General features: G+C 37.4%; 1 protein-coding gene across 1 annotated transcript in view; it reads left to right on the top strand.

Annotated features, from left to right (window-relative positions):
* LRRC69 (leucine rich repeat containing 69) overlaps positions 1 to 20880 on the top strand; it is a gene marked incomplete at its 3' end in the record, with an annotated part of 81353 nt that overhangs the window by 60090 nt on the left and 383 nt on the right. The window contains exon 7 of the mRNA XM_080938635.1: positions 3938 to 4117. Coding sequence (XP_080794761.1) covers positions 3938 to 4117 — 180 coding nt within the window. The remainder of the gene's footprint in view (positions 1 to 3937; positions 4118 to 20880) is intronic.

Here is a 20880-nt window from a genome sequence, read left to right as displayed (position 1 = left end):
AGTCATTATTGCTTCAGCTTCCTTTTACTTGTCGCCTTTCCTGATGAGAGTATAGATATGATCTGGAACTCACCATTCAGATCGGCAAAGCTAGTTAATGATACCAAAGGAAGGATGAGGGAGGCATATGCAAGACTCCTTTGCTCCCAGCCAAGATAAAGAGCACAGGTCCTCCCACAGTTGACCACGAGTCTCTAGCATGAATTTTCATTTACCGGTTTTGTTTCGACTTAACACTGGGCATACAAGATTGTTTCAGATAGAGATTAGTTTTACTGCTTTTAAAATTGTTTTCTTACCATGAAAGCAATATAGATGCATGTATAGGAATAGGGAAAAGCCAGACAATGTCAGTGGGTAAAAGAACTGAGAAACCTAGTTGGCTAGGCATTATTCTTCTCTTCCGTGACTCTCTTGTGTATTTAGAACATATGTTAAGATAAATTAATACTTTATATGTTACTTAGAGACTCATGTTTTTTAGTCCTTTTTTGGTGAATATCTTTTAAGTCAGATTAAAAACATTAACATATCTTTTAAAGTGAATGTATGCTATTTTGCTACATCATTGTATTTTACCTGTATTCTCATTGTTAGATGTTTAGATCATTAAAATGATCTAAATTTTTTGGCACAATCTTGAGGTTTCCAGTGTGATCAAATATCCTGCAACAGAGACTAAACTGACCATATTCATAGGAGATTTCTCTCGTGTCTACATTATCTCCATGAGTAAAACTGTAGGGGAAAACAACTGGCTTCTTTGAAGATATCGGCTCTTTTCAAATTCTATTTCATAAAGATTATTTTCTTAAATGCCACTATTTTCTGCTCTTGTATAGAAAACTTGTACTTGAAATTTAAGTTGATTAAAATAATTTAAAACTGTCACATTACATTTAAGCCTCCTCAACTTGTTCTTTTTTTCCCCTCCTGCATCAAGCATATCAGAGTAATGATTCTAGCTACTTATTATAAGGTTTCTCTGGACAGGTACTGAGCTTATGGACAAGGTAGTTGTTTGATAACCATCAAAAGGTAGGTAGGTATCTTTATTGTACCTTTTATAGATAAAGAAACTAAGAACCAGAAAGTCTAACTTTGTGAAGTCACAAAGATTGTTTTAGGGATTAGGTATTGATACTTAGATTCTACAATTGAAGTTTAGGCCGCACACTACATTGTTACCGAGAGAGAAGTTGCAGAAGACTCTCGGGATAGAAGACATGAGATTCTTGGTTGTGGAGGAAGCAGGCTAAATATTTAGTCTGATATGGTAGCTATATTTCAGAGAAGTCTAATACTAATAGAACAGCATTTCTTTCTTTTGATTTTCAAAATTGTAATGTGGAGCACAGACATAATTTTGTGTATATATTATCAACAAATGTATACATGAATATATATATATGATAGTTATGTAGTATAAGTTACTAGTTTAACTTATAATATATAAATGATTTAGGTGGTTTTGAAAGTACTTCTATGAAAATTTCCCAGAATGATAACTCAAACTGACTATATATTTCTAGATCATTTCTAGTAGACATTTGGTTAATGTTGTTGGTTAGCAGTTCAACTACTTTGTGTTTCAATGGGCCAAACTGTCTTTGCCTCAGTAGAGAATTTATAAAGGATACACTTAGTTGTTTAGATTTGTGATCCTAGCTACATTGGTTCAAGGTCTGACTGAGGAATGGAATGACTTCTAAGCTAGCTTGGATGACTTAGACTGTCAAAAATTAAAAAATAAAGCAAAGGTTGGGTATATAGCTCAGTGATAGAGTGCTGGCAGCATCAGCAAAGGGTTTTAAGGACCTTCCTCACCCCAGAAACTTATTCACTAGAATTTGATGCCAGTAATTCAGTGCATTGGCAGACGTAGGCCAAATGCCTTGCTAGTATTATCTCAGCTCTATAAACCCTGTCATAGCATTAGAAAAACTCTCATTTTGTGCTTGAAATACTTGGGACCAGATGACTTAAAAGCTTATCCAAACAAGGCCATACAGTCAATAAGTTATTGAACCAGTGTAGGAAACTCTGCACACGATGTACCCAGAACCCTGGCTCTGTGCTCTGCCTCATTTTCAATCAGTAGCAGCTCATTACACAGTCATTTCTGTTCTTTTTACAATTCTTATATAGATATAATTTGTTGATAATTAATTTCAAATAATCATATGTAATAAAATTTAGGAATGGACCTGAGTTTACTTTCAATCTATAGTGGATTAGAAATTAGAATACCATATGACCTACATAAAATATTCTAACAAAGTAGCATATAAGTGATTCAAAATAAACAGCTTATTTATCTGTAAAAGATTTCTTAGATTTAAAATACCACTGCAATGACATCATAACTACATGCTCTATTTTAAGAATATTTTACAAAATGTAAACTCTGAAAAGTGTTCTGAAAGGCATTATTGGTTATATCAGTAGTATCTTTCTTGGTGTTTATCCACATTTCTAAGTAAAAACTTTAATTTTCCATGACATACATTAGTCTTCAAAAGTAATATGTTGGCTTCAAGGAGACTCTAATTGAATTCAAGGAGATTATAATTGAAATCAACAAACATGTTTGGGTCCAAAAGCAATTGTATGGCTTAATTTATGGCTCTGTATTCCATAGAATTTATTTTTGCTTCTGTTTGGACAATGGATTCTTGTCTATGAGTTTTTCCTCCATACTGAAGTTGCCACCCAATGTGTCTAATTGCCTAATAACATACCTCTAAAACAAACATTTTAACTTGAATTACAAACTGTTCCAGAGAAGCATCTGAAGGTGGAACCCCTGAGAGTATTGGTGCTTTCGGATTTGTTCTCTCTGTTTACCTTGGCCATTTCCCCACTCCGAAGGTTCTGCACATGCTCAGGATGCTTTGCTCTGTGATAGTAGTCTTCCAAGACACTTGTTGTCTGGGAAGCATGGGCATAGCAAGGAGCAGGCCTACAGAAATACGTAGGAAGTCTATGTTCTTGAGATTTCTAAAGACTTAAATTTGCATGAATGAGAGGGAGATTTTTATACATATTGGTGTGTATAGATTCCCAATAATGATGTACAGAGCCTGATATGGACAATTAGAAAACCCTTCATTCTGGGCAGGAAAATTTGTCCCAAATAAATTGTCCTCAATATTGTTTAGATTTCAAGCAGAGTCTGTGTAATATTTATACAGGACTTGCATGTCATATAAACACACATTGCTTCACAAACACAAGCCTTCTTGTTGCCATGTTGACATACTAGATTGGGGCACGCTTGGGGAGTGAGGCAAATGCCTGCTTCCTTTGCTAGGTCAGTGGAGACTAAAGTTTATATATCACATGCTGTGTTTTACTTGAGTTGATGTTGAGGTACTGATGCAAGGCAACTTCTTTTTCTTCATTACCTTTTGATCACTTAGTGATCTCACTGGAATTAGTCAAATTTCCTGTAGATCAGCAGGGTGAAGCTTAACAAAGATTTACAGTAGAGATTAGCTCACAGACTTAAGCAACACAGATTTGATTGGGTCGTGAACTATGGTTAGGATAGGAATGATTTACAGCCTAGTAAAAATGACTCAATGTTTTTAATGTCTGGGTGGCCCCTGCTTACTGTACAAGAGTTTAAAAACCTGAGTAAAATAACATCTAATTTTATTAAACATATAATGTAAATTTATTGTGACTTGGAGGTTGATATTTAAGAGACAAAAGTATGGTAGAAGGTATCCACTTTTCTTATAGATGTGAAAGACATTATTTTTTTTTGCAATGACAGCCACATGCAAGCCATTTATATGTCATTATATAGTGCTGTGTAATCTTTGACTATTAAACAAAGAATTAAACATGAGTTTGAACTAATGAAATGAAAATTAATGTAATGTATAGAATTTAAATTAATTTGAAGAACTATGTTTTTTTTTTAATTTAGGAAATAGCAGCAAGATTTGTCCTCTGTCAGTTAGAAGAAAACAACCCTTTGATTATGAATGGCATAGAGTATTACCCAGAGGTCAAGGATAAACTCTCCAATGCGAAGAAATGTGCAATATGCAGACAACCTTTTTTATCTGAGTGGCTGGAATGCGTTTACTTTGTTTCTCCATCCAAGGTAAACAGTGTGCTTTTCGTGTGAAAATGGACATAGGCCTCCTGTGTTTGTCCTTACTAATGATATTTGTACCCAAGGATAGACTTCATTGCTAGGATTTAGGAAAAACACATTCAGAAAACTGTGTAATAGCCATTATTCCTTCTTCCATTTGTGTTTAAGGTCTTTATCACAGCACATATACTTTATCAAAATTCCACGAACACAGGCCATGGCAGCACAGACCTTTTGTTATTCAGTACGTTAGATGCATGGGTTAAAAATTCACTAGTTTGGCTTGAGTTTCAACAGAAATGTAAAAACATCTTTCCATGCTTAACTGTCACTGCTCTAGGGGCAGTGGGACATGGGAGAATGGAGCTGATCAATGAGGCAGACTAAAGTCTCATGCCACAGTCAATATTATTCAGGGCATTGGACCATATACCCTCTGAGTGTTAGGAAAGGTCACCTGAGTAAAGCTCTCATGAGTCCACGCTGTGGACAGTTACAAGGACAATCTGCATGAGGCAAAACATGTTTTTCCAATGAGGCAGGTAAAGGGTAGTTTAATGACAACAAATAGTAAGGTAATCTGAAGTAAACTCAATACTGTCTTCTATACCTTGGAGGAGTATGAAAAATACACTCCAAGAACACTTCTGTGTTTTGAAGAAGCTGAGGTCACACAACTCTCGCCTTGTTTTCTGGGAATGCTGAAAAAAAAAAAATCACTCAGAATTTTCAAAGGACTCTATTCCTGGACCATGTGACTTGGAGCAGTTTTCATTGGGCAGTTCACATAGTTTGTGATGTAAATTTTACACAAGTGTTTAGAAGATTTCTCTTCACTTCAGATGACCAAGTAATATTTGAGCTAGGCAATGTGGTCTTCTTCACAACTTAGAAAACTTAACTGTTTTGTAGCAGGAAGGCATCTGTAGGCAATATATAAACGAGTGTGAAACTTACCTTTAAATTTCATATAGTGTTCCCAGGTTGTGAAATGTATTTCTTTTTTTCAGTCACTTAAAAATATTAAAGCATCTATAGGTCACATGTCCTGAGGACAGAGTGGACCAGGCAGGGCCTGGAGAACCTCGGCTTGCCTACACCTGTTCTAACGGTGTTGGCATTTGTTCTTGACACGGTAACTTCTAGTCTGGCATTGGTGAGCAAGTCAGTCATTCCTGGGACAACAGAGTATGGAACTTGATGATAATGTTGCATAGATGGCAGATGCATCTCTGGTGAAGGGAGCAGAACACAAAAACAAATGAACACATATGCAAGTATAAATCATGTCACATTATAACAGAAAAAGAATAATGTATGTTTAGAGTGTGTTGGGACTTATGAGACATTACCAGTGAGTAATTTGAACAACAGAATCTTATCGTCTTGTGTCTCTGGAGGCCAGGGGCTCTAATGTCAAGTTACTTGACAGGACCACTGTATTTTTTTTTTTTTTTTTTTTGAATTGTGGAGTATTTTTTTTGCTCCACTACTGTTGCCCTTTTAGTATTAGTAGTCAGTTTGGATCTGGGGTAACCCAGAAGACAAGCTTCCAGACACGCCAGTGAGGAATTGTTTAGCCTCTGGCCATGCCTGTGGGGGTTATGTTGACTGTACTGATAGGGATTAGAAGACACACACTAGAAGTGTCATTCCCTAGGCTTGTACGGATAGACATATAATGCAGCAAGATCTCCTTTTTTACATACATTGTCTCTAAGATATCGATACTGTGACCATCATGAAATTTCCTACAAGGTTCAAATGGCCATTTGGGGAATAATTTGGAGAAAATTGGACAATATTTTCCCTTTTGGTCCATCTGAAAACAAATTCCACTTGTAGTAGGTATATCCACTTGTGATTAGGAAAAACAAAGGAAATGGTTAATCAGAGACAAATCCTCAAAGCATTCATCTATTTGGAAGAGCTCAGAGCATTGTCTGGAATGAATCACTGCAGTCGAAGGAACTATAAAGAGTAAAAGGTGCCAAATTATTTAGCAAAAGTTGCCCAAACAGCCGGCTTCTCTCTGTCCAAGTTCGCTACACCTGGGACAACTTGCCCCGTTCAATTTTTCACTTGGACAGATTCCTTTGCAAAATCATCTGATGAACTGTTAATTTCATTTTGAAATTTTTTTTTTTTTGGAGAAACTGCCAGCTAATAAAAATAACCAGTGCCAACTCTGTGCTGTCACCTGGAAAACCGTAGTTAGTTAATATCTAAAACACCCCGGGGCACTGATGAGAAATCGTAAGTTTAAATAACTTAGGTAACTTTGCCAAGTTCTCAAAGTTTCCAGCTGGAGAACTGGGAGAGAAACTCATGTGTCATTATTCCTTATATTCGGCCTGAAGTGATGAAGATAGTCTAACCTAGCCAGTCTTCATTTCTTTAATCGACTTTAATACAATCATGCTGAAGAGCCATTTATTTACTTTCTCAAGCCCATAGGATCCCATATATTCTCTCTCTGTAAAATCCCATCAGCTGTTGGCAAGGTAGAATTATGGTCTGGATAGAAATCACATATTCCCAGGAATATCAGAAATTCACAATATAGATTCGATGATGGGCCTCAAAACTTACTAGGTTACCTTAATTTCCTCTTTAAGGATATGCTTCCTTGTTTGTTCAAAGGCAACAGTAATGACTCTCATCTCACAGAGCTGTGGCCAAGGCTTCAACAGACCATGCAAGTATGGCTTAGCCTAGTAGGTGCTTAGTGATGGGATGACGTCACAGGCAAGACAGGACGGTTAAATCCTTGTAGTGAGTATAAGAACAGCGTGTTCTGTGAGGAGATGACGTTACAATTAAAGTTCTTCTTCCGATTTTGGAGCCCTAGTATGGCGTTTGTGTTTGGGACATGGAGAATTAATACCATAATAAAGATTAATCTCAGCTTAAGTTGTACAAAACAAATAAAGAGGCATTGGAGATGAGCAGTAGGGCAACAATACAGGCGAAACTGTACAAATGATTAGCTCACTCAGAACTGGGAACACACAGCTAAACTATGGAAGACACAGAAGTAGCATGAGATACGCAGGCTGTTGTGTATAAAGCTTGAACTTAATTTTGCAAGCTGTTGTACTAGTTCAACACAGCTGCTGAAAAACAAACAAACAAACCAACACAAAACTACTCCACAAGCCTGGGCTTGGAGAGCAGCAGTTTATTTTCTAAGACTGCAGAATGCTGGAAATTCGAGTTTGGTGTATCCGAGGCTTGACTCAGCAGCCATACTTCCTATCCTGTAATGGGATGGGCAAAGGCAGGGCTCAGTAAAAAAGAAATGGGAGAGGAAAAAAGTCAGAGACAGAAGCAGATAGCGAAGCACATTTTGCCACTGAGAGCGCAGCTGTGCACTGCACAGGTTTCATCTGGCTGTTCTCTTACCACATCATTGCATTTTCATTTCTTTTGCTCAAATGCTCTGAAAAATATTAACATAAGGAACACGGGGCTTATTTGTCTTATACTTCCCATTGCAGTCATCACTTGGGATGTCAAAGCAGGAACTTCAGTCGCTTTGCACATCACATAGTGAAGAACAGAGACAAACGCACACATCTTTGGTTGCTTCCTGAATGGCAGCTCAGCTGGACCGTGATTCTTATAAGGTCCAGAACCGCCTGCCCTGGGGATGATGTCACACAGAGTTGGCTAGTCCCATATCAACCCATACACTGAAGGGTCATTCTCCTACAAAGGAACAGCCCTAGCTCTTGAAAGAAGGATTTTCCTCTGTGGACATAGAGCCATGGGTATTTATGACAGATAAATTAGATAATTTCATAGGATCCTCACATGCATAAACACACATTAGGCTAATGTTGGATATCACAGAAAATGAAGAGGAAAGAATGACTGGGAAAATAAAGATTTGACATTTATATAATTTAATGAAGATGTTAGAAGAGCTGTTAGAATTCATTTTCCCTAGGGTATATATGCCCAAGGGTACTGTAAGCTATTACAGAACAATAACAGAGAGGCATAAGCATATAATGTAGGTTAAAAATATAGTAATTAAAAAGTAAACTTGAGACTTTGGTTCTGGCTGATGGCAGAAAATATTCAAATAGCTAAAAAAGACATGGTGTACTTACTAGTTGACTAGTCAAATAAAAAAGTACAAATCCACATGCAATCATATTTTGGTAAAATTATGGATAGCCAGAGTAGATGAGAAGAGATAATTATGAAGGAGAAAAATAATCATAAAGAACTAACAATGGATTTATGAACAGGTAGCCAAGCAAATACAAAATGATGTTTTTAGAGTAAAATGGGGAAATAACGTCAAAACCTAGAATTCTTGGTGTTGTTGCTGCTGGTGTTGGTTTGTTTGAGACAGACCTTACCGTGTAGCTCTAGCTGGCCTTATATAGTTGCCATATAATCCAGGGTGATCTCAGAGTCCCTGCCATCTTCCTGTTACAGTCTGCTCCGTGCATCACCATGCCAAGCTGAAACCCGGCATTGCATACTTAGATATCCAGATGGGTTGATAGATAAAAGGTATGGGAGTAGACATTTTGAGAAAACTGGAAAAGAAAATTGTTTTGTTATAAAACAAACACTGATTTTAATCGTATTAAAAGTTTGGACGTTGGGTGGGGGTAATGTGGCTCAGTGAAAGAGCTCTTGTCTGGTGTGTGTTCTCAAGAACTGTCACAACAAAATATATAAAAAAAATAAACTCATGCGATTAGTAAGTATCTAACAGTGAAAAGGTGTATGTTTATTATGAACTAGTTGATCATTATACACAAAATTTTAGGGGATTTAAGATTAAATTTGAAAATCAAATTGACATTTGAATGCGTCTGGACAGATGGACAATTGGAACATGTATTATTAGTGCTGTACCAATAATACTACTAGTAGAAGAGTGTTTAAGTACCCGGGGTTGATAATGATGTTATCGCCATAAATTGGTGAGTGTGGTGGTTTGAGTAGGACTGGCCCACATAGGTTTATGTATTTGACTACTTAAGTCATTAGGGACTGGTACTAGGTGACAGGGATTAGGAAGTATAGACTTGGGGGATTAGGTATGGCCTTGTTGGAGGAAGTGTGTCACTTGTTTGATCTTGGGAGTTTCAAATGCTCAAGCCAGGTCCAATGTCTCTCTTCCTGCTGCCTGCCAGTCCAAATGCAGAACTCTTAGCTGCTTCTCAGCATCATGTCTGCTGGTTTGCGGTCATGCTCCTCTCCATGACAAAGATGGACTAAACCCATTAAAAGTAAGCCATCCCCAATAAACGTTCTTCTCCATAAGAGTTGTTGTGGTCACAGTGTCTCTTCACAGCAACAATGGTAAACAATTGCTCTCAGACAGCCTCCAAGTTTATGCTGCTTTTCCATGTAAGTGGGCTAATATTTTATATAAACTTGTTTGCCTAGAAGCCTCCCTTTTTTTTATTAGAAACTCAATTATTTAATTAAAAATATTTATTTAATGTATATGAATACACTGTAGATATCGTCAGACACACCAGGAGAAAGGGCATCAGATCTCATAACAGATGGTTGTGAGCTACCACGTGGTTACTGGGAATTGAACTCAGGACCTCTGGAAGAGCAGTCGGTGCTCTTAACCAATGAGCCATCTCTCCAGCCCCTCAATTATTTAGTTATCTACTCAGGAACTAATCTTGGAGAGTGCTGTCCTTCATAGGAAATACTTCATTCTGTCTGGGGAACATGTTTCATAATGCTAGTGTCTGGCTGCTGTTATGCTACACCGAATGTTCTGCTTCAAGCAGGGTTTGCATCAAAAAGAGGGAGACATTGGATGGAAAAAAAAGTAAGTCTTTATTCCAGACATAAAACAGACAAAGAAAACCCAAACAAACCCCAGATTTCAAATTGAAGTGGCTTCTTTCTGTTCAGGTGAATGTAATACTGTGTTCTACTTGCCTTCTGAACAAGTGAGAGGGCCAGCTGAAAGCAATGGATGAAAAGTGTCACTTGACAATTGACTCTGATTTTTCCCCAAAATGTTGTAATTATCTGAGTTGTTAGCCTCAGTTTCATTTGCTATCTCAGTAGGAATCTTTGAAACAATAACAGCATTAGTCCCATCTAGTTGCTGGTAACTTGGGCCACATTTGCTCAAGTAACTTAAACATTCTTGTAAAGTTCTTTCCAAGTTCTTGAGTGATCCTGTGCCCAAAATATTCATATGAGGGTTTTCATTTTGAATAGTTTTGTTAGTTGAGCATAACATTTCCCAAGATTCCTTTAAAGTCGAAGAGTTTAGGCAAGGGTCGGCTTGGAGCATACACTCTCAATACACTCTCAGCACGGCACTGAGTGATGTAATGTCATTAAAACTATCCTCAGAAAAGATTAGTGTGAGGAGGCCTCAGGATAAATGAGTGAAAACGTTCATCTACTTTACGAAAGTAAATGAAAAATTTTAACCTTAATTCCTTTTTATGACAACCTGCCAGGAACGAGACATAATATAGTATTATGTTTAATAATTTTACCCATTACTTATAGAGTAAAATCTTACTTTGCTGTAAAGAGTTATTACTGTTAAGACACCGCTAACTTTCATTTATGAAGCTGATTATTTCAGCTAGTCATCTGTGAAAACGAATGTGGGTCTTAATACATTTGTGCAGTGGTTGGTCGATTTAATGTACATTAGACAGAGAGAAGATCAGAAGGCATCCCGTTTCAAATTCTAAATGGTCGTGAAATAAGTATTTATTGTTCAGAAGATTGAAATGATAATGCATGTTCCATATTACTTTAGTCACAAAACAGCAGAAGACAATCACAGCATATATGTGCTTCGATCTCTCCCCCTCTGAGAACTCTCAATGTCCTTTCCCTTCTAGAGACTTCTCCCTTTAGTTCTTAAACTGGTGGCATAGAATTATAATTAAATTGGAATCTTTGATTTGTTTCTTGTAAAGGTCTGAAATTGTAATCAACTTTAGTTTATTCAAAGGTGTACGTTACTGTAAACTTTGAATCTCCCCCAAGAAAGTTAAAGGCATTCCTATTCAGTTTCTTGCCTTATAACAGTCCAGAATATCTTAAAGCAGAACAACCATTCAGAATGTTATTAAAGAAAGATAATTTTGAGAATAGAAATGAACATTCTTCATATCTGGAATAAAATATCAGGAAAGCAGACCTATTCTTGGCATATGTTGATGGTTCCTGGATGGGGTAGTTGATTTTAGAGCATCCCAAATGCTGGTCCAGTCGATACTGGTTTAGAAGGGTTAGCGTTCTGACTGTGCATCTCAGATTTTAGGATTATTTTTAGTCACTCCATAAATATTTGAGAACATACTTTAAGCAGGAAGTTCCTGGTGCCATATGTAATGAAGCTTTACAGGGGACCCGCTAAGTTCCCAATGGCTTAAGGGCTGAGTTTAAGCTAAAGGTGTCAAAGGCCCCACTACTAAAGGATAATGTTACACGAGGGCCAGAGATCAATCAAGCAAAAGGGTCAATGTGGATGGTAAAGTCATTGATTGCATAATGTCTGCCCTGGAAAGTGTTCTGGGCGTCTTTTCTTAAAATAGGTAGAATTCAGATAAATGACCAGGGTTAATTTGTAGATTTGGGAGGAGGAAGCATTGTGAATCATTGGTGCAAAATTATATAAACCTGTCGAAGAAGAACAGAGTAAGAAGAATGAACTAAGTCTGGTGTGTAGGTAACTACAAGTCAGTGCATATGCTATGTTTTAGGATTGTTTGGCAGTGTGTGCTGGGTTAATTGAAGCTGAAGAGAAAAGGTGCTAAGAAAGCCATAAAATGATTGTCTTGTGAAGGGATAATGCATTTTAATAGCCTTCATCTGTACATTCCCCCAAGTCTTATGCCATTAGACTACTGTGAATAGGTGGTCAAAATTACTTGTTAGTGAACAATGCTTGGATATTTTACTCCAGGAAGAGAACTGCTTTTTAACTAGAACAACTGAAGGGCTGAGGAAAGATGGGGGTGAGACGGCATGTGTGTTGTGGTGTCTTGAGGGTTTATGGGAAGGAAAAAGGGAACTTTAGGGATAAACAGTCCTTTTTAAAAATTGGATATTTCATTTATTCACATTTCAAATGTTATCCCCTTTCCTGATTTCCCCTCTGCAACCCACCTATCTCATCCCCCTTCTTCTCTTAGGGTGTTTCCCCACCCACCCACCCACCTACTCTCACCTCACTGCCTGGCATTCCCCTATACTGGGGTATCAAACCTTCACAGGACCAAGGGCCTCTCCTGCCATTGACGCCAGATAAGTCCATCCTCTGCTACATATGGAACTTGAGCCATGGATCCCTTTATGTATATTCTTTGGTTGGTGGGTTAGTCCCTGGGATCTTTGGGGGTGGGGTCTGGCTGGTTGATATTGTTGTTCTTCCTATGGGATTTTAAAACCCCTTCAGCTCCTTCAGTTGTTTCCCTAACTACTCCATAGGGGTTCCCTGTGCTTAGTCTAGTGGTTGGCTGTGAGTGTCCACATCTGTATATGTCAGGCTCTGACAGAGCCTCTCCGGAGACAGCTATACCAGGCTCCTGTCAGCAAACACTTCTTGGCATCTGCAATAGTGTCTGAGTTTGGTGTTTGTATGCTTGGAGACATATTATGACTAACACATATTTACAATTTAGTAGTCTTGGATTCTAATCCTTTGTGGATTGTAGCAATAAATGTTTCCCAAGTTATTTGCTTTTTCAATATCTGGACTGGTTTCCTCATCTAATCAATTAAAGGATTAAAGCAACACATCTTTTAGCTCTAAAGTATGTGGATTTTGTGGGGAGAATGAGATTTTATGGCTTTTGCAAATCCTGTTAATTTGGAACACAAGATCAGTGTTGTGTAACTGTAGGCTTTTACATGCATGCTTGAGTTCTGAAAATAATGACTCTGAGAGTTAATTATGTTCTTCGGACTATCTTGTAACTGACTTAACCTGTTTATTCTATTCTATGAATATGAAACATAGATAGTTACCTCTTCTCAATTTCATGCATCTGTCTCCCCTGAGTCCTGTGAGACTTTCCTGTGCCTGAATCTATCCCAGAATTCCTCTCTCTCTACCAGAACTCCCACCTCCTATTTCCTGCCTAGCTCATTAGTCAATCAGCTTTTTATTGACGGGTGATGCTTCCATACAGTATACAAAATATTCTCTCTACATTTCTCCCTTTTAGCCTAACAAAAGGCTCTTTCTTTTTCAATAATAAACTATGAACAATTATAACAATAATGAAAACTATCAGGTAAGATTATACTTGTGGGGCAATGGGCGGTGATGGGGTTGCCTGATTCCCAGTTGAGATAACTTGAAGCCCCAGGTACCCTAAGGGACAGCAGGCAGTTTTCTAGTCTCCTGGAAGATCAGGCTCCTCTCAAGTAAATACAACCCCTATAGCTCCCTGTAGAGAGGTTTGAGTCATGTAGGTCCCCAGTCCCTCCTCCAGGTAGGTTCTAGCCAAATCATCCATGCCCTAAGTCCCTCCTCTAGAGGTCAGGCTCAAGACAGAAGCAGGACCACACCGCCAAATATGTAGATGAGGTATTCCCAAGCTCTCTGGCAAGTCAATAAATAGGAAGTGCCTGTTGTCAGAAAGAAATTAGGGAAAAGATACCCTTCACAATAGTCACAAACAATATGAAATACCTTGGTGTGACTCTAACTAAGAAAGTGAAGGACCTGTATGACAAGAACTTCAAACCTCTAAAGAAGGAAATTGAGGAAGATCTCAGAAAATGGAAAGATCTCCCATGCTCATGGATTGGAAGGATCAACATTGTAAAAATAGCCATCCTACCAAAAGCAATCTACAGATTTAATGCAATCCCCATCAAAATACCAACCCAGTTATTCATAGAGTTGGAAAGAGCAATGTGCAATTTCATCTAGAATAACAAAAGACCTAGAATAGCGAAATCCATCCTCAACAACAAGAAAACATCTGTAGGAATCACTATCCCTGACCTCAAGCTATATTTCAAGGCAATTGTGCTAAAAACTGCATGGTACTGGTACAGAGATAGGCATGTGGATCAACGGAATAGAAGATCCAGAAATGAGCCCTCACATATATGGTCACCTGATTTTTGACAAAGGAACTATAAACATTCAAGGGAAAAAGGACACGCTATTCAACAAATGGTATTGGTCCAACTAGCACTCAGCATTTAGAAGAATGAAAATAGACCCTTTCTTATCTCCTTGTACAAAGCTCAAGTGCAAGTGGATCAAAGATCTCCACATTAAACCAGGTACACTGAAACTATTAGATGAGAAAGTAGGGAAAACCTTAGAACACATAGGCACAGGAGAAAATTTCCTGAACAGAACATCAATGGCTTGTGCTCGAAGGTCAAAGATTGACAAATGGGACTTAATGAGATTGCAAAGTTTCTGTAAGGCTAAGGACACTGTCAAGAAAACAAAACGGCAATCAACAGAGTGGGAAAAGATCTTTACCAACCCCACATCTGATAGAAGCCTAATATCCAAGGTATACAAAGAACTGAAGAAGCTAGACACCAGAGAATCAAACAACCCTATTAAAAAATGGGGTACAGAGCTAAACAAAATGTTCTCAATTGAGGAATATCGAATGGCTGAGAAGCATCTAAGGAAGTGCTTGACATCATTAGTCATCAGGGAAATGCAAATCAAAACAACCCTGAGATTCCACCTCACACCAGTCAGATTGGCCAAGAATTCAGATGACAGCAGATTCTGGCAAGGATGTGGAGAAAAAGGAACACTTCTCCACTGTTGGTGGGGTTGTAAACTGGTAGAACCACTCTGGAAATCAGTCTGGCGATTCCTCAGAAAATTGGACATAATACTACCTGAAGACCCAGTTATTCCACTTCTGGGCATTTACCCCAGAGAAGCTCCAACATACAACAAAGACACATGCACCACAATGTTCATAGCAGCTCTATTTATAATAGCCAGAAGCTGGAAAGAACCCAGATGTCCTTCAGTAGATGAATGGATACAAAAATTGTGGTACATTTACACAATGGAGTACTACTCAGCCACCAGAAACAATGACTTTATGAAATTCTTAAGAAAATGGTTGCATCTAGAGAATATTATCCTGAGAGAGATAACCCAGTCACAAAAGAACAGACATAATATGCAGTCACTGATAATTGGATACTAACCCCAGAAAGCTCTGAACACCCCAGAAACAAGTCACAGACTTTATGACGTTTAAGAAAAAACAAAGGCCAAAAAAAAAAAAAAAAAAAAAGAAAGAAAAAGAAAAAGAAAATGAAAAACCATTATCCTTAGTCTTTACAAACCAAGAAAACTTTGACTAATTTCAGGTTACATCCTGTTTTCCATGTACTATATGCTCATTGTAACTAGTAAGATCTTAATGCACACTATCAAACCTTTAAAAAAACCAAGTACTGGCAAAAATGTATTCGTATACTTTTATGAAAAAATGATTAAAATTTGTACATTTATCTTTGTTTCTTAAAATAAAGTTTTTCAAAAAAAAGCCAAGGTGAGTAATTTTAAAAGTTAAATAAAAGGAATTATAATTCTATAAAAATAATTATTTTCTTTCAAAATAAAATCGTATCTAATCATAAACTTTTCTCTGATTTTGGCTTGGCAAAACAGCATATTTTGTTTAGTGTTTTATTTATTTACTTTTAATTGTCTTCTAGTTAAATTCTTTTTCATAAAATATCACTTATCACTTCCCTCATCTCCTCCAAGATCCTCTCCACCTCCCCGGCTACCCAACTTCATGTTCTTTCTCTCTCTAAAATAAATAAAATAAAAACAATAAAAGATAACTATGACAAATTCCAAGACAAAACACGATGAAATATCACACATGCACATGCACATGCACACAATATGAAACTAATCTTGTGTTGGCCACCTGCTCCTGGGCGTGGGACCTGCCCTGGAATATTGTTCACATACCTGCTGACATAGGGTTACCCTCGTAACATCTGTTCTGCTGTTGTTCTAATACATCTTACAGGCAGGTCTCTGTTTAAGGTCTTATGTGTTGCTAGGTAATAGTGCTACTTACCTTTCCCCTCTGGATACTCCTGTATGCAGAACAAAGGTTTCAACTTGGTAGGATAAGTTGTAGAGTTTGGCACTTTATTCTTCATTATATGGTGATGTTTTATGTTTCAATTTTAATCAGCTAGCCACCAACCAGCCAGTACAATGTTCAAGTTATTTCTATCATATTGACAAATTAAGATACATTGGTTCAGTAAACTTTTTTACTGGTTATTTTATTTATATTTCAAATGTTATTCCCCTTCCCACTTTCTCCTCCACAAACGTCCATCTCCTTTGCCCACCCCCTTGCCTCCATGAGTGTGTTCCCCCACCCAAGTGGTCTGGTATTCTATTATAAAGTCTCAGCTTTCCTTACATCTTGCAATTCTCCCTGGATAATGGGGTTTCTTCCTTTTATTAAGACAGGAACCACAATAAGATTAAAAAACATTTCAACAGTGTGTCAGGTCAGAGTCAAGGCCGTACAACTTGGCTTTTTTTCTCATAAAGTTTTATTAAAATGCAACCATATACATTCATGTAGCTATTGTCTTCTGCTTTATTGCACTACAAGAAAGAGGGGGGGGGAGGGAAAAAGAGAATTAGGGAGGGAGGGAAAGATGGAAAGAAGGAAAGAGGGAGGGAGGGAAGGAAAGGAAGGAAGAAAAGAAAGGAAGAAAGAAAGAAAAGAAGGAAAAGAAAAAAGGGAAGAAGTAAAGCAAAAACTAAATCTGACTATTCTCTGCTATGCTTTGAGAAGTGTCTTTTTTTTCTGATTGTCATTTATAGGGCAATAATTGTTAAGATTTCTTAAGTAGAGAAACCAAGAGAAACAGACATTCACATGACTGTTTATGAAGAATCAAGACTTCATTTCTAGGTTATAGTTTCCAAACTTCTGGACTGAGGGATAAATTTCTGTTTAGTTTATTAGCGAATATTCAAATAAAAGCATAGAACATTCTTTAAAAAATATTTTGTTGGATATGCTCTGCATTTACATTTCAGATGTTATTCCTGTTCCCCCAATCCCATCCTCCTACCCCCTCCCATTGCCTCTTAATTCACATGTGGGAAGAGGGGCCCTTTCTAGGAAGGAGAACCATCATTTCTTTGCAACATGGTCATTTTATATGGCATGTGTCCTACCAGTAAAAACAGACAGGTAGGAATTTAAATGAGCATTTATTACAGATATGTTGGAGAACTTTATTTGTTATAGAAGATGATTTTATATGAAAAATTGTAGTACCAGGGAATTATGTCAAGTTCTTTTCCTCAGTATAATTTCCAGAAATCTGTCCATATCCCTGAGAAGTGTTGTATCACAGATAGAAATTAGAGTAATAAGCAGCAAAAAGATGAGCAATTAATTCTATTACAAACAACTAAACAATAAGTAAGCCTTCCTCTGAGAAGGCAAAAGAAACTGCATTTCTGCTTGTGTCAGAAGCCAACCCACATTCTCTCCTCGAAGTTTCTTTCTTTTTTTCTTACAACTTTATTTAAAAAAGAGAGATACATGTACAGATTTTTAAAAAGCATTTGGCATAACACTATATGAATATATTTTTGTCAGTACTTAATTCTTTTAGAGGTTTGATATCGTGTACTGAAATACCACTAGTTACCATAAGCATAAAGTACATTTAGAACAGAACGTAACAGAAAGAGTCAGAGTTTTCTTGGTGTGCATAGATTAAACATAATGATCTTTGAATACCAAAAATTGCCACAAAGGTATATTCCTAGGCCTTGAATTATTAATGATTTAAGGTCCAGGTGTACCACACTCTGAGTATTTTTGCATCAATGTTCATAAGGGAGATTGGTCTGAAGTTCTCTTTCCCTGTAGGGTCTTTGTGTGTTTTAGAAATGAGAGTTATTGTGACTTCAAAGAATGAGTTAGGTAGTGTTCCATCTGACTCTATTTTGTGGAATAGTTTGGAGAGCATTGGTATTAGGTCGTCAATAAATGTCTGATAAAATTCTGCACTGAACCCATCTGGTCCTGAGCTTTTTTTGGTTGGGAGGCTTTTGATGACTGCTTCTGTTTCTTTAGGTGTTATGGGATTATTTAGAGAGTTTACCTGGTCCTGGTTTAACTTTAGTATCGTGTATCTGTCTAGGAATTCATCCATTTCCTCCAGATATTCCAGCTTTGTTGAGTATAGGCTTTTGTATTAGGATCTGATGATTTCTTGAATTTCCTCAGTTTCAGTCGTTATGTCTCCACTTTAATTTATGATTTTGTTAATTTGGATACTCCCTCTTTGCCCTCTAGTTAGTTTGGCTAAGGGTTTATCAATCCCTGGATCTCTGCTGTTCCAGGTGGCAAAGGGCCTGAGCATTTGGTCCGTGCACAGGGGCTTCCTGGGCGGATCCTGAGTCCCTATATCAGAGGTCTGGCCCTACTGTGGAGAGGACAGGCAAGTCCTCTGTGAGCTCTGCCCAGCCCTCTCTGTGCCCCGGTCACTCACAGTGCAATATCACCAGCCCTGTGTCCCTGGACCTCTGCTGTTCCAGGTCCCTCACAGTTTCTTAATGACAGAAGGGAAGCACAAAAGCCACAGTGGAAGGAGGAAACACCGTGAGAAGTTTTTAGTATAAAATTTTCATCTCATGGAAAAATTTGAGCAAACCATGTTAGTTAGACCGCAATATAGCTTTCTTGATTTATGCTGTTTCTTGATTGTCTCTTGGTTCATGGCTTTATTTTGTGCCTCAAATACATGCTAATAAGACATGGAATGACTTATTTTGAGTATACCATAATGGAGCAGAAAATAACTCCTTTAGACCAGAGGACTGTCTACTTTATGAAAGGCACGTTGAGTTTTGATTTTTGCCATTAGATCTCACACCATCCTTTCAGCATTAAGCTTATATCATCTAAAGTGATATTAGTCATCCCAGAATCACTTAAAACCTTCTATGCATCTATCAACATGAAAAAAAAATAATTCCTTCTATTTTTGATGCAGTGTATTTATAATGGGGAGCTCATGTTGCAATGTTTTATGATTCATTTGTTACTTTCCTTGTTTTGTTTCCCAAATCTGCTAAGTACATTTGTTTTTGAGTTTTTGTTTTGAAGTTTACCCTTAGAATTATCCTGTTGTCTCTCCTGCAGTTAACTACATGCTAAGTCTTCCTCTGAATCCAGTTTACCTTTTCTCTATACTGTAGACTCTTGATTCATCCATAGCCTGGCATGGTATCTCCCTTTTCTGTGGCTTTAGAGAGCCCACTACTTGGCTTAGCCATATACTTCTAGTTATTTTGTGTCTATTTCTTATCTTTCCAACTAAATCCTGAGAAAATTCTTGGAGGCAGAGGTTATTTGCTATATGTTTTTTATATTCTTGGCACTTTGCCTAATGCATCCAATGTTTAGATCACTTATAACTTATCTGTATTCTTGTTGTGTGGGTCTGACTGAATATGCCTAGATTAGGATCTTTTGGTTGTAATCTGTCATTTAAAATTTTTATTTCTTTTGCGTATTCTTCCTCTTGTCTTTCTTTTTGTGTAGGAACTTCCTAACCAGTACCCTTCAGAAGAGGGAGTGCTGCTCTTTCAGGGGTCTCCAAGCCCAGAGTTGATGTTCTCTGACATTGTTGTTTTGTTCTGTGTTATTATGCTAGACTATTAGGTCATTGATTCATGCTGGCTTAGTAGTGGAATGGATGGCTCTCTCCCAGTGTATGTGTATATGTATGTATGTATGTATGTATGTATGTGTATGAAGATTGGAGATGGAAGAACTACTTGTCCCCCCAAAAAATTAGATGAGGAAATGAACACATGAAAGGTAAACCAAAGATGTTCTTCAGGGAGTTCGGGGAAATACCTACTGATTGATTAACAGATTTGTGGGAAAATATTAGCCTTCTATGTCCAAAATAATGTATTGTTAGGATATCACTTCCTAGTCACTGTTCTGGTAGGGATGATAGCACAATGACCATTGTATTTCTCACTTATACACGGTCAAAAACAAGGTTGTTTTCTTGAGTGTGGATGGTAATCTTTCAAACATCTAAATAGGATTTCAAACTTTGGTAGAAAAGTGAGCAGAACAGAGATCAGATATCTCTTGTGGTTGGGAATGATGTTGCCCAGAGGATTTTTTTTTTTTGACAAAAGTAGTGTATTATTGACCAATTAAACCTCAAGTCATATGTCTCTGCTTTGGATTTCTTCAGTGAGTGCTATGTTGACTTTAAGGGTCTTACTCCCACACTTTTTGACATGGAGGGGATCAAAGGAGGCCTTGCAAATGTTGAGGCTCAGACTGTTTAAGGTATGTACATTAAATTGGCTGGCAGAAATCTAACTACATATTTTGTGCACTGAGAAGTATCACTAGAGATCTCTGAAGTGTAATACCCTAAGCCATATATTGACTTGCTTGATTGAGATCCACACAGTGATGATTTTAATGACTATTACAGAAAATGAACAAACAATATTAGGAATTGCCATTTAGGAATAATATAGAACACAGGCACAATCAAGAAGCTATTCATCAGGCATTTGTTGGTTGATAATTAAAACCTTTTTTCAAATAGCAACCAAGTTCCTGTAGCATGTATGATTTTCACAGACATCCCTAGTATCAGATGGCCAAACTACGCTCCAGTGTTTGGATAAAAGCACATATAAATTTTTATCATTTAAGTTTTGTTTAGTGTTAAATATGCCTTTGCCA

Source organism: Micromys minutus (assembly GCF_963924665.1).
Source record: "Micromys minutus genome assembly, chromosome: 26".
Taxonomy (NCBI): Eukaryota; Metazoa; Chordata; class Mammalia; order Rodentia; family Muridae; genus Micromys; species Micromys minutus.
Note: the sequence above shows the minus strand (reverse complement) of the source record. Positions and strands in the feature narration are given on the sequence as shown.